Source organism: Neltuma alba, unplaced genomic scaffold (assembly GCF_004799145.2).
Source record: "Neltuma alba isolate B1F8T4 unplaced genomic scaffold, ASM479914v2 tig00004693_pilon, whole genome shotgun sequence".
NCBI classification, from domain to species: domain Eukaryota; kingdom Viridiplantae; phylum Streptophyta; class Magnoliopsida; order Fabales; family Fabaceae; genus Neltuma; species Neltuma alba.
The window spans coordinates 15,557-30,802 of NW_021633822.1; the positions used below are offsets into that span (position 1 = coordinate 15,557).

General features: G+C 34.0%; 3 protein-coding genes across 3 annotated transcripts; all 3 read left to right on the plus strand.

Moving 5' to 3' along the window:
- Window positions 1–3,428: 3,428 nt before the first annotated feature.
- LOC114745492 (glutamate receptor 2.8-like) lies at window positions 3,429–8,037 on the plus strand. The gene is made up of 5 exons (XM_028933654.1): window positions 3,429–3,748; window positions 3,887–5,103; window positions 5,230–5,542; window positions 5,643–6,043; window positions 7,510–8,037. Exons 1-5 carry the CDS (start codon window positions 3,469–3,471, stop codon window positions 7,936–7,938), a joined length of 2,640 nt encoding a protein of 879 aa, XP_028789487.1. The 5' UTR covers window positions 3,429–3,468; the 3' UTR covers window positions 7,939–8,037.
- Window positions 8,038–10,108: 2,071 nt separating this feature from the next.
- LOC114745493 (glutamate receptor 2.1-like) lies at window positions 10,109–11,291 on the plus strand. Its single transcript, XM_028933655.1, has 2 exons — window positions 10,109–10,403; window positions 10,579–11,291. Exons 1-2 carry the CDS (start codon window positions 10,109–10,111, stop codon window positions 11,289–11,291), a joined length of 1,008 nt encoding a protein of 335 aa, XP_028789488.1.
- Window positions 11,292–11,293: 2 nt separating this feature from the next.
- On the plus strand, window positions 11,294–14,540 carry LOC114745494 (glutamate receptor 2.8-like). The gene is made up of 5 exons (XM_028933656.1): window positions 11,294–11,529; window positions 11,621–11,771; window positions 12,165–12,471; window positions 12,651–13,048; window positions 14,034–14,540. The coding sequence occupies exons 1-5, from the start codon at window positions 11,294–11,296 to the stop codon at window positions 14,538–14,540; spliced, it is 1,599 nt and encodes a 532-aa protein (XP_028789489.1).
- Window positions 14,541–15,246: the final 706 nt, after the last annotated feature.

Here is a 15,246-nt window from a genome sequence, read left to right on the forward strand (position 1 = left end):
AGAGAGAGTATGTCAAAGAAAAAAGAATAAATAATTAAGAACAAAAGTGAAAAAAATGCATCAAATGTTGAACAAATACAAATTGAAAATTATAAAATAGACAACACTCCTCTTCAAGTTTGAAACTTATAAATAGGATCAATGGGATTTTTTTAATAATATTTTTATCTTAGAAACCCAATATGAAAAACAAATATTATAACATAAAAAATTCATACTCAAAATTATAAATTTTTTTAAAAAAGAAAGGGGACGTCTCATCCTGTCCCGATCCTGAAGGGGTTAGAATGATCCTCCGTCTGTCCCATAAACAGTCTTACATAAACAATATTTTTTCTCACACTTTTGTTATTGTAGGGATAACCACTTTAGACTTTTGCTTATATCTTCAAATAAGCGCCGCACATTGTAAGTAATGTATAGATAACGCCCTGTAATGTTACTAACATACATTCTATAAAGTAAAAGGTAATACAGAGTAAGAAAATTATTTAATTTGCACAAGTCCAAACTTGTATAAAGATTGAGGGTCATTCATGCATTATCAAGTTTTAAATGACAAATAAATTATTTACATAATTCAAAATCTAGGAAGATTACGTGTAACTGCACGAATCTAATTATTTTTAGTCAAAATAATATCATAGTTGAACTTACTAAAATTTAAATGTGCAGAGAAAATCTCAACCAAAACTTGGGCGTGGGGTCGACTCTACAGGCGCTAGTCTTCACACTAGTCTCTATCGAGAATGATTCAATTCTATATTCAACCATAGAACGAATATTCAATATTGTAGTTAACAGTCATCGATAACGAACATATATTGATTTTTCTTTTTTCGTTTTAATCCTTTCATGCGATAATTAACATATCACATATCTAGAACTCCATTTTTTTAATTTAAGAGTTGAGTTTGTATTATTGAACTCATTTCCAAAACTGATTTTTACGTACTAACTAAAGATTACTTTTATAATGGCCTAATACAATTTTTTATCATTTAAATTTGTTCTTATTTTAGTTTTGATTCTTCAAGTTTCCTTGCATGCAAAACATATGTCCCTATAATTTAATAAAAACGTGGACTATTTTACTCCTTAGGAACCAAAACCAAAATGATAATAAATTTGAGGGATCAAATATTATATTAACCCTTAATTATCCATGTAGAAGAAAAAAATGTATAAAAGAATTTCACTCTTTTTTGGTTTTGAAACTTGAAAATTGCAGTAAAGCTTATCAATTAACAGCACGAAAAGAGATTAACCTTAGTCTACATGGGAAAAAATACTAGAAGAAAAAACTCTAAAAAAATAGTAAAAGTTTTTGCTATTTTAACTAAGTTTAAATTAACCGATGTTTAAGTCAAAAAACGCTACAAGTTATAGAAATTAAATTTAATAAATTCCACTTGTTAATAGGCCTCTTTACTGGTTTGCCCAGTATCACGTTAAAAAAAAATGTTGAAATTAATGAAGGAATTGAGAAAAATGTAAAGACGGTCAAATCCAGCAAGCGATAAGAAATTCAGCTCTCTTGCAAAATCGAAGTCGCCTTCGCATTAACTTAGTCGAAGCGACGTGGTGGACATGGTCAGAGGAATCTCCAGCTATTATTCTACGAAAGTGATATTAATGATCTATGGCACAAAACAAAACAAAAAATCCCAAACCGTTAATTAATTCACTGACCCTACAAATTAACTGCTTCGTTTTTTGTTTTGGCCAGCCAAAATAATTGTCTCATTCATGAATAAAGAAGACAATATAATCTGATCAATCACTTTTCATTGGTACAACTTGCACATATATGATGTATGAGTTGGTTAAATGGCAATATTTTATTTAGAAAAGTTTTTTCCTAACATAAATATGCTATCTCCGATCCTCTTTTAAGCTTTTTTTTTTTTTTTAATGTATTTAGTCTTTTCTATTAGCTATACTTTGATCATGTCTGAACATTTAATATTTTTTTATTTTTTTTCTTTCATCATTTTTAACTCATTATTTCTCCTCTCTCTTTTTACTTATTCTCTTTCCCATCCATTTTTCCATAAATAAGAGAATTTTTTAAAAATAAATTACATCTTTTACACATTTATTATTAACCAACTTTTTAATCTACATAATTCGGTTATTTATCTTATTAAAAACAATCCGTGGGAGTATATTTTACATTATGAAGATGTGAATCATACTCCCTCTGCTACCGCAACTATAAGGCATCTTCTGTTGTGTGTGAGAAAGTGATGCCAATTCAAATTCGTGGCGAGAGAAGAGAACACTTTTACCCTTTTTTTCTTTCTTTTGGCCAGAAAACAGAACACTTTTACAATTACCATCAAGCCGCAAGCTGGATAAGCATTGTAAGACAGAACTTTATATTTTGTTTTATAAATCATCTTGCAAATTATAAAAAAAACAGTTTAAGTTTTTATTCCAAAAAAAAAAAAAATCCTTGACGAATAAAAAATTTACCTGGCTCATTAATCTGGTCCGTTCTTCACTCGTAAGAGAGTTAACTGTATTTAATTTGGTTTATGTGAGCGGGCCGCCAAAGATATATGTTATACTCCCTTCAGTTTACAATACAAGTCACTTCTAGAATAATGATTCGGTCCAAAGCATAAATCATTTGAAGAGTAATTAATGCTTATTTGTTAATTTCATTTCTGTAATAATTAATATTTAAATGGAATTCTTTATCTTTTTTTTCTCTCCTTCACAATCTCATTTAATATGGATAAGGTTAGAAAATGTTTTTTAATTAAGACACATTTGATGAATAAACTATATTTTTTTAATGACATATATTGTGAACTGGAGGGAGCAGCACGTAACCGAAATAGAGGAGAGGAGTAATTATTAATTACACTCTATTCATATACTCCTCCAAGTCTTCAAGTAAACAAGCTTAATTTTTTTGTCTTTCTTTTCTGGGGAGACAAACAATTCACGTCAAAAGTTGCATCTATGTGCTGCGTCCTTGCTCAATTCCATATATAAAAGTTGGGAAATTAAATAATCTATATAGAAACGAACTTCCAAAGAAAGATCAGAATATTCTATCTGGAGTATGTCACTTCATGAATCTGGATCTATCATTATTTTACCATGCCCAAACAAAGTCTGATCACAAATTCACAATGGGCCCTCTCATCAAAGACTGAAGGAATTCATTGGTATAGCACCATCGAAACTTCAAGGAAGCTAGAGACAGCACCTATGAAGATAAACATGTGACTTTCCTCGCCATCGAAACTTCAAGGAAGCTAGAGGCAGAACCTATGAAGATGAGCACGTGACTTTCCTCGTCTCCGATATGTGTGTTTCCTCTCAAGATTCTAGCCTGGCCCTTCATGGACTTGACTTGGCTTGGCTCTCTCTATCTATATATATGTGTGTATATATATATATATATATGTATATATGAGATGAGAGTAGCTAAATTATAAAATCAGCTTGAACATGTCGAGCCAGATGAAAAAGAAGAGCTTTAACCTTTGCCTCTGCTGGTTTCGTTGTTTTTGTTCTTTGTTATGTTTTTTTGTAGAATCTTCGAAGGCCAAGGAAACACATATACCAGTAGGGGTGGTTGTTGATCTCAACTCCTCAGTTGGAAGAATGGCCATTCGCTGCATGAAAATGGCTCATGATGACTTCTATAAACAGTATTCTCATTACCAAACAAGATTGAATCTTCGAACCCGGGATTCTGAGAATAATGTCGTCCAAGCAGCATCTGCAGGTAATATATTTTTCTCAGTTGCAGCCCTAAAATGTTATTTTCAGTCAACTGATTTATATTTTAACACTTTGAATTCCTTTTTTAAGAAGTTTAATCCTCTATTTCTAATGGCTCCTCATATTAATTATACCCATGCAGCTCTCGATTTGATAAAGAATGAAAACGTGCATGCAATTATCGGACCTTTATCTTCAGAACAAGCGAGTTTCGTAATACGACTTGGGCACAAATTTCAGGTGCCCATCGTCTCCTTTTCAGCCACAAGTCCATCTCTTCCTCCGCTCCGGAGCAAATTCTTCATAAGGACAGCACCAGATGATCGCTCACAGGTGCAGGCTATAGCTGCCATTGTTGAAGCTTACGGATGGCACGAAATCATCCCAATCTACGAAGACACCGAGTTTGGCAAGGGTCTGATCCCATACCTCACAGAGACCTTGGAGGAAGTTAACACCCAAGTGCCCTACAGAATTGCCATCGATCCGAATTCTGAGGAATATGAGATTTTGAATGAGCTTAAGAAGCTCAATCGGAGTCAAAAAATATTTCTTGTTCACATGACTAATCTTGTTGGTCCGAAATTCTTCTCAGCAGTGAACAAGGCTGGAAAGATGACAGAAGGGTATGGGTGGATAGTCACCAGTGGGTTATCCAATGTGTTAGACCCTTTGGCTCCGAAAGTGATGGATTCTATGCAAGGTGTCTTGGGGGTAAGGCCGAGACTGGAAAAGTCTAAAGGGCTTACAATTTTCAAAAATAGATGGAAAGCTTCGTCAATTAAATCTGGTAATGTGTCTTTTCCCTTAACCTTGTTTGGACTTTGGGCTTACGACACAGTTTGGGCGATAGCCATGGCAGTAGAGTCCAAGTTTGCAAATTCTAAGGATTATGATACACTTCTAAATGAAATCCAAGATATAAAATTCCTAGGCCTCTCTGGGAATTTCAATTTGAGTGAAGGACAACTCCAACCCTTGGAGCTTGAAGTATTCAATGTGGTAGGACGCAAGGAGAGGGTTATTGGATGTTGGAGCCCGCAGCGAGGACTATTCCACGAAAATCATTTGAGTTCAAGATTGAAACTAACGCCACCAATATGGCCGGGGGACGTAACAAATCAACCAACCAAGTTCAGAATTGGGGTCCCCGTAAGAAAGGGCTTTAATGAATTTTTGAAGGTAGAAACACGGCCTTCAAATAGTACTCCAGATGTTTCTGGCTTTACTATTGATTTGTTTAACGAAGTGCTCAAGCCTTTACCTTTTCCTTTTCCATATGAGTTTATCGCATTCCAGAAGAAGAATGGAGAAAGTACCGAGTCTTATGATGATCTTGTTCTTCAAATTGAGCAACAGGCAAGTTTTCGTTAAAGGATAAAAATCATAGTATACTGTCTAATATATTTGTCCAAGCATATTAATTCAAGTTTTTTGAAAGATAATGTAACAAGTAAATGTAATTTTTTTGTTTAATACTTGTAGAACTATGATGCTGTGGTTGGGGACATAACTATTGTAGCTAATCGTACGAACCATGTTGATTTCACGATGCCATATTCAGAATCTGGCGTGTCAATGGTTGTTCCGATGAAGCACGATGAGAGAGAAAATATGTGGATCTTCTTAAAGCCTTTGAGTCCAGGCCTTTGGCTGACCACAGGTGCAGCCTTTGTCGTCACAGGTATCATTATATGGCTTCACGAACGTCGTACAAACACAGAATTTCAAGGGTCCCCACAGCAGCAACTTGGCATCATGTTCTGGTTTTCTTTCTCCACCATAGTCTTTGCTCACAGTAAATCTCCTCGTAAACTCTTCCATTACATATTTCATGATCTCTAGGTCGACAGTCATATTTATCATTAAATTTTACGCACTATGTTTTATGGTGACAGAGGAAAGATTAGTGAACAATTGGTCGCGTTTTGTTCTGATCTTATGGGTATTTGTGGTGCTCATCATAACACAAAGTTACACCGCAAGTTTGGCTTCCATGTTAACCGTACAAAGATTGCGGCCTAAGTTCATTGATGTGAATGAGATAAGAAAGAACAATTACTCTGTGGGGTATATGAAGGGGTCCTACATCAAAATGCTTCTGAAAAATCAATTGGGTTTCAAGGACGAGACAAAGTTGAAGCCGTACGAGACGCCTGAAGAATATGATCGAGCTCTCGCTAGTGGTGAGGTCGCTGCTATCTTTGATGAAATCCCTTACGTGAAGTTTTTCCTCTCAAAATACGGCTCCAAGTATGGTAGTGTGGGACCAACCTACAAAACTGGGGGATTCGGCTTTGTGAGTTCTCTTTCTTGTTCAATCTTGCCTTGAATAGAAGTCTTTTAATCTTATTGAAAACAAAAGTTTAACATATACAAATGCCGAGCAATACAATTCAAGTGTTTAATTAAACTCGTTCATGCATGTGTATTGTTTCAAAGGTTTAAGTTGATACTCCCTCTGGTGTCATATCACATATGTACCATAGGGGCCTTTTTTAAAAGACTGATTTGGTCAAATATAAGAAACAAGCAAAGAATGCCTATATATTAATTAGAAAAAATTACAATAAGGTCCCACCTAAATGAATTAAATACAAAAAAGTCGCTTAAAATCATTAAATTATTCTAGAGTCTCAAGAAAGCTTATTGCAAAAAATTTTGTTTGTTTAATTACCAAATTATCTTTTTTTTAATTTTGTATTGACAACTGAAAGAGCAGTCATTGAGAACTTAAAGTGTAAGGATTAACAACTATTGTCGCTAGTATTGACAATATATTTTCTCAGTATATCACAAAATATAATGCATGAGTTGATAGTTGTTAATCCTTACATCTTAAATTGTCAACGACTGCTATTTCAGTTGTCAATACAAATTTTAAAAAAAAAAAAGAGGTAATTTGGTAGTTAAACAAATGAATTTTCTTGCAATGAAGTCCTTGGGACTTCAGAATAATTTGATGATTTTAAGAGACTTTTTTATAGTTTATTCCTTTGGGCGGGATTTTGTTGCAATTTTCCCTATTAATTAATAACATTCCAATTATGCCCTCCAGTGATATAGCAGTATTTTGTTTATATGTAGCGCCCATTTATTTGTTGATAACTAAAACTTCAAACAAGTTGAGTTTCATGATGAGTTTATTGAAGTTCGGACTTGCTTTTGAATTCAAAGTATGTTTATAAAAGATTGATAGAGCGCTTGTCGAAACACCCATTTATTTTTTATATGTTTGTCGAGTGTGAATAAAATAGGGGAATTTTTTTAAAAAAATAATCCAATTTTATTCATTAATCTATGGTAGTTATTTTTTCCCCCTTGCATATGAGACCAGAGGGGGTACGACTTATGCGTTTAGTATGTGTCGTATTTTTTATATTTCGTTATCAATTTTTAATACAAATTTTATATGTTTAAAAAATTTATGAAGAGTGAATCATATTATGTTGAGATATAAATGAAATTAATCATTCAGGCCAAAAAAGAAATTGAAATTAGTCAAGTGCTCCCCTCACAATCAGTCAATTAATAAAGACTAGTAAAGTCTTCCATGCATCGGTGATTAGAAATTTCAAATTTTTAGTTGCCTCTTGAAAGTCAGTTTCTTAATTGTTCTAACGCTGTGTTGAAGGATGAAAATAGCTATTGAATTGAATGAGATCAAAATAAAGGTTTGTAATAACAAAGAGGCACAAATATATGCTCAAGCCTTCAGTTGTCATAGAATGCTAACGTTGATATATGTTGTATATATGCGGTCAGGCGTTTCCACTAAAATCTCCGCTGGTCCCTTATTTTTCGAGGGCAATCCTAAATGTGACTCAAGATGAAGAAAAGTTCGAAAGGATTAGGGGGAAGTACTTCTCCAGCGGAGTCACATATGAAGATGAATATGGATCATCAATCCCAAACAATCCCGTGAGTCTTACTGTGTCCAGCTTTGGAGGGCTTTTCATCATCACAGGGGTCGCTTCTGGGATTTCACTTCTGTTCTATTTGTTCAATTTTGGGTACTCTCGTTCAGAAGAAAGACTTCTTTGGTTGTTGCAGTTAAAGGCTCGAATAGTGAAGTGCTTGGAACGAAAGAATAGCTCTTTATCTGCGAACAGAAGTGATTCCAGAGTACATCCTGCAATTAATAATACTGTAGAGGGAGATACAGCCATAATTACTGCTTACCCTCGCTGCTGATAGAGTTTTGCCTTGTGAATGAACAAGACCAGTTACTACATGGATTTGGATCTTCGAAACTTACAAGTTTATATGAAATATATGTGCTTCTGACTATAACTAGATATCGGGCGAAAAGAAACCGAGTAAGTTTGAAGAATTGAGTTTCATACCAACTCGATCTCCCTCGTATTATTTTTTTCAGTGTTTAGGAAATGCTTCTACGATAATAAGATATCATGCAAACTTATGTAGATGTTATATAAATACGATAATATCTCATAAATAAGATTATGAATTAGAACCTTGTACGTAAATGAAGAAAACAGATCATATCATATTAAAAAGGTCATCTCTATCTATTCACCCCATTCTTTTGATCTTGAGCTGTCCCGAAAGTAGTGGGTATATACCAACCAAAAAAATATATATATATATATAAAAACGATTCAGGTATGCATCCGCAAATTGAAATTACAAGCTGAGAGGCGTATAATAACTATAAATAGGACGAGTGGAGTATTTGATACATTATAAAGAAGTGAATCTCACTCCCTCTGCTACCTATTATTATAATTTATAAGGCATCTTGTGTGTGTGTGTGTGAAAATGCCAATTCAAACTGATGGCCCGAAAAGAGAAAACAGAACACTTTCAGCTTCAAGTCACAAGTTGGATAAACATGGTAGCATAAAATTTGGGTCAAATTTATAAGAGAATTTATAAGTGCGTGTACGTACATTTTAACAACTTGCGATGATAAGTTGAAACCAAAACAACTTGCGATGATAAATAACGTCACACGTCAATATTTCATAGATGCATAAATATTTTAACATCTAACAATAATGAAAGAACACGTATCCATATAAAAATTTACATCACCCATATGACAGTAATATCAGAGCATCAATTTAAATTATTAAAGAAGAATTACAATCAAGTCTCATAAAAAAAAATAATTACCAAGACATCCCAATAATAATTTTAATAGTCTATAATAACAAGTCTTATAGTGACCTCTGAGATTTGTTTTTCAATTGTTTTCTTTGTTTGAGACATCATTATAATTTTCCCAATTATTAATTTGTTCATTCAATTAATTATTAAATATTAATGCTTCCTTTCCACGTGACGCCCCCAAAAGCAATAACAAGCAGTTCTCGTCCGCCATGGCTTTTAATGAGTTTTGGGCTGAAGCACTTAATTTTAAAAGCCTTCCCAAAGATGAGTAAATGACCCGACAAGCTTTCGAAACCAAAACGGCACTTTTAAGCGAGCCCACCACAATTCCAAACATACCCATGTGTAGTGAGGCTTTAGTTCGCTTCCGTACAAGTGGGAAAATTAAATTATTTATACTTAACTAGTTGAGGACCCTAAATTCATTAAATATAGATCATTTATATCTGATTTGAACTGTTTAGGTTTAAATTTTTTAATTAATTATTTTAAATAAAAAATTATTTTTAAAAAAAAAGATAGTTAAGAGATTGTCTTTATTTTAGATTTCATCCATATTAAAATAATTATTTTAAAAAAATAAAACTAAAAAATAAATTAAATCCTGAGCATCTAAATGAGATATGGATAATCTAAATCTGATGAGTTTAAGATAATTATCAAAACGATGAGCACAAAAACTGATTCCAATTTATACTAGTATATTGTATACACCATCCTGTCTTAAATATGGATTCATCTCTCAAATATAATGTGTCTTAATTTCTCCAAAGTACGTTTTTAAATTATTTGTGTTTGAACTCCTTATAAAAAACCTTTTAACATGCACATGTAATTTTTAAAAAAATTATATATTTAAAAAATAAAGTAAATAGAGGTTTTACATTTATAATTAAAATAAGTCATAAAAATCTTTATATTATGGAAGGTGGTAGTAATTAACATCGTCGTTGAAGTTTGATTGCAACTTGCTTGTGGAACTGTCGTTGATGCGGACTGTCTGACTTGGATGCTGGTTTCTCACTGATGACGGAGATTGTGAACCGAACTTTCAAAGAAAGAATACAATATTCAATCTTTATCTTGTTATGCACCGACAAAGTTTGATCACAATTGGTCCTCTCATCAAAGACCGAAAAGAATTCGTTGATATCAACAGATGAACATGTCACCTTCCTAGTCTCTCTGATATGCGTGGTTCTCCTCAAGAGATTTAGCCCACCCCTTCATGGACTTGAAACCAGCATCGAAGTCAAGCCAGAAGAAAAAGAACTTTAACCTCTGCCTCTGGTTTCGTGGCTTTTGCACTTTGCTTTGGTTCTTTGCAGAAACTTCGAAGGCGAAGCAAGCACAAATACCAATAGGCGTAGTGGTTGATCTCAAATCCTCAATCGGAAGTATGGCTGTGCGCTGCATCCAAATGGCTCATGATGACTTCTATAAACAGTATTCTCATTACCAAACAAGACTTGAACTTCGAATCAGCGATTCTAAGAATGATGCCGTCACTGCAGCATCTGCAGGTAATATATTTTTATCAGTTGCAGCCCCAAATTGTTATTTTCAGTCAACTGGTATATATTTTGACATTTTGAATCATATTCCTTCGACAATTAAAAGATCAGTTCACAAATTTTATTAATTAAAATAAAGTGTCCACTGATTAGTTTAATAGCTCATGAAATTATACCCATGCAGCTCTCGATTTGATAAAGAATGAAAACGTGCATGCAATTATCGGACCTTTATCTTCAGAACAAGCGAGTTTCGTAATACGACTTGGGCACAAATTTCAGGTGCCCATCGTCTCCTTTTCAGCCACAAGTCCATCTCTTCCTCCGCTCCGGAGCAAATTCTTCATAAGGACAGCACAAGATGATCGCTCACAGGTGCAGGCTATAGCTGCCATTGTTGAAGCTTACGGATGGCACGAAATCATCCCAATCTACGAAGACACCGAGTTTGGCAAGGGTCTGATCCCATACCTCACAGAGACCTTGGAGGAAGTTAACACCCGAGTGCCCTACAGAATTGCCATCGATCCGAATTCTGAGGAATATGAGATTTTAGAGGAGCTGAAGAAGCTCAATCAGAGTCGAAAAGGAATATGTCTTGTTCACATGACTAGTCTTGTTGGTCCCAAATTCTTCTCAGCAGTGAACAAAGCTGGAATGATGACAGAAGGGTATGGGTGGATAGTCACCGACGGGTTATCCAATGTGTTAGCCCCTCTGGGTCCGAAAGTGATGGATTCTATGCAAGGTATCGTGGGGGTAAGGCCAAGACTGGAAAAGTCTAGAGGGCTTACAATTTTCAGAGATAGATGGAAAGCTTGGTCAATTAAATCAGGTAGCGTGTCTTCTCCCTTAACCTTGTTTGGACTTTGGGCTTATGACACAGTTTGGCGATAGCCATGGCAGTAGAGTTTGCGTTTGCAAATTCTAAGGATTATGATACACTTCTAAATGAAATCCAAGATATAAAATTCCTAGGCCTCTCTGGGAATTTCAATTTGAGTGAAGGACAACTCGAACCCTTAGAGCTTAAAGTATTTAATGTGGTAGGACTCAAAGAGAGGGTCATTGGATGTTGGAGCCCACAGAGAGGACTATTCCACGACAAACAGTGGAGTTCAAGAGAGAAACTAATGTCACCAATATGGCCGGGGGACACAACAAATCAACCACCGAAATTGAGAATTGGGGTCCCAGTAAGAAAGCGTTTTGTTGAATTTTTGAAGGTGGAATGGCGGTCTTCAGATAGAACTCCAGATGTTTCTGGAAGTGGTCAAAGCTTTACCTTTTCCTCTTGAATATGAGTTTCTCCCATTTCAGAAGAAGAACGAGGAAGCTACGTCCTATGAAGAGCTTGTTCGCCAAATTGAGACAAAGGCAAGTTTTCGTTAAAGGATAAAAATCCCAGTATATATACTATCTCCTGCCCTTAATATAAAAATTAATTTCACCTTCAATTTAATTCTAAATATAAAACTTTAATCTACCTTGTCTTTTTTTTTTTTTGAAAAATAGTCTTTGTAAGAGTTGTATATATTAAAGATTTTATTAAATGGTAGCTCTAGCTAATATCTATCATTAGTAAAAGCATTTTAAAGAAAATAACACCTATTTATTACAAATAACTAACTTAATGAAATTTCTTAATTTACTTAATCAACTGGCTCTTATATTTAAAACAGGATGTAGTACTACCTATTTGTCCAATTGTATTACTACAAGCTTTTTGAGGGATATTATAATGACAAGAATTTTCATTTATACTGGTAGACATATGATGCTGTGGTCGGAGACATAACTATTACAGCTAGCCGTGCTGAACATGTTGACTTTACCTTGCCAGAAGCCGGAGTGTCAATGGTAGTTTCGATGAAGCACGATGAGAAACAAAACATGTGGATCTTCTTGAAGCCTTTGAGTCCAGGTCTTTGGCTGACCACAGGTGCAGCCTTCTTCCTCACTGGGATCATTATATGGCTTCACGAACATCGTACAAACACAGAATTTGAAGGATCCCTACAGCAACAACTTGGCATGATGTTCTGGTTTTCTTTCTCCACCTTTGTCTTTGCTCACAGTAAATCTCCTCTTAAACTCATATACTACATCCACTCCTTAATATAAGATTTAGTTTATAATGTAATTTGAACTGCAAACTAAATCTTATATTAAGAACAGGAGATAATATATTTCGTGGTTATAAGTTGACAATCATGTATTTATCACTAATGTTTACCATGTTTAATGGTGACACAGAGGAAAGATTAGTGAACAATTGGTCGCTTTTTGTGCTGATCTTATGGGTATTTGCGTTGCTAATCATAACACAAAGTTACACTGCAAGTTTAGGTTCCATGTTAACTGTACAAAGTTTGCAGCCTAGGTTCATCGATGTAAAAGACATAAAAAAGAATAATTACTGTGTGGGACGTCAGAATGGGTCCTTCGTCAAAAGGCTTCTGAAAAATCAACTGGGATTCACGGAGTCAAAGTTGAAGCCATACGAGACACCTGAAGAATATGATCGAGCTCTATCCAGTGGTGAGATTGCTACTTTCTTTGATGAAATCCCCTACGCGAAGCTCTTCCTCTCAAGATACGGCTCCAAGTATGCTATGGTGGGGCCAACTTACAAGACTGCTGGATTTGGCTTTGTGAGTTCTCTCTTGTTCAATCTTGCCTTGAATACAAGTTTCTTTTACTGAAAACAAAAGGTTTAATTAAGGAACACGAATGTTGAACAATTCAAATGTGTAGTTAAACCCTTTCACATATACATACACCTACACGCACATATATTATTCAAAGGTTTTAGTTGATACTCCCTCAGCTCTATCTAAGAATTTTTTAAGGATTGGAGAATAGGGGGGGAATAACGAATGGTACAATGTTAATTATAAGATTCCAATTATGCTCCAGTAGTATAGTAATATTTTGTTTATAAGGCACCCATTTATTTGTTTAATTTTGATAACCAAAAACTTAGATGAGTTGATCCCAATATAACTTATTAGGATTAAGATATACTTCTAAGTTTAAAAATTTTTGTATTATAAAATACTTAAATTAAGTTTTTTATATTCGTTATATCAAATTCTTCAATCATACATACCTATGTACCCTAGTTTTTTTTTATGTGAGTTTATAATTAAATACTATTAAATAAATGCTAATATTTTAAAAACAGTATAAATGGTCACATGTGATTGTAAAACTTAACATAATAGCATAAAAATTTGATGTACGTACTATTCTTTATATTTTGTTATCAATTTGTAATACAAATGTTATATGTTATGAAGAGTGAATCATAATATGGTGAGTTAAAAAAAAAAAGAAAAAGAAAAGAAACCAGTAAAGTCGTCCATTCAAATTCAATGAAACGAGTGAAGTCTTCCATGCATCTTTGACTTTAGAAATTTCAAATTTTTGTTGCCTCTTGAAAGACAGTTCCTTAATTGTACAACCGCTAATGTGAAAGGGTAAAAATAACTATTGAATTGAGTGAGATCAAAATAAAGATTTGTAATAACAAAGAGACAATATTTAAGCCTTCAATATCCTTTTTTCCCCCCTCCCCACAAGCCTTCAATTATCATCGAGTGCTATTATGCTAACGTTGATATATGTTATGGTCAGGCATTTCCACTAAAATCTCCGTTGGTATCTTATTTTTCAAGGGCAATCCTAAATGTGACCCAAGATGAAGAAAAATTTGAGAGGATTAGGGCCAAGTACTTCTCCAGCAAAATCATATCTGAAGATGAAAGTGGATCATCAATCCCAAACAGTCAGACTAGTCTTACTGTGTCCAGCTTTGGAGGGCTTTTCATCATCACAGGGGTCGCTTCTGGGATTTCACTTCTGTTCTATTTGTTTAAGTTTGGGGACTGTCAGTCAGACGAAAGATCTCTTTGGTTGTTGCAGTTAAAGGCTCGAATATTGAAGTTCCTGGATCGAAAGGACAGCTCTTTATCTTTGAATGGAAGCGATGTCAAAGTATTCCCTGCAAGTAATAATATTGTAGAGGGAGATAGAGCCATTACTGCCCAGAATGAACAAGACCAGCTACCTTCTCCAGAGCATAGTGACAGCATTCAGCGTGCTCATCAGTCAGCACAAGAAGAAGTAGAGAGAAAAGAATAGGATTTTAGTTTCTTACAAACTCTGATCACTTGTTATATTCTTCATTTGAAAGACACTTTTAAGTGTCTAGGCAATGGCTGCATATGAATAAAATATCCTACAACAAACTTATGTGCTACCTCCGGTCCTTAATGTAAGATCTCATTTGATTTTAATTTTGATCTTAAATATAAGACCTTTATCTACTTTGTTTCTAATATTTATGCATTTTTTCTTAAAGTAATCCTTCTAATAATTATAGTTTTAGTCAATACACTTAATTAGTAAGGATATTTTAGAAAAAACAACACTTATTATTACAAATAACTAACTTAGTTTATTTTCTTAATATCTTCAAATTAGTTAATTAGCCCTTATAATTAGGACCAGAGGTAGTATATCTCATGGGTTGACAATATCCCCTAAATAAGATTATAGATTCGCATTTGTTAATAAAAAATTATATTGAAAGAATTATTCTTCTTTAATATTGATGATACTTAAATTTGACCAAGCATACCATGTCCAATAGTTATTTTAAAGAATAAATAAAATAATTAAAGAAAATCGAGTAAAATGAATAATCTCTAGCAGTTAACCACTGTATTCAAATTCAGACCATGTAAATATACCGGTTCAAAATTTATGTAAACTAGGCATGCTTCCAGCCATTCAAACTTATGTACATGCTATAAATACGATAATATCTCATAACTAAGATTATGAA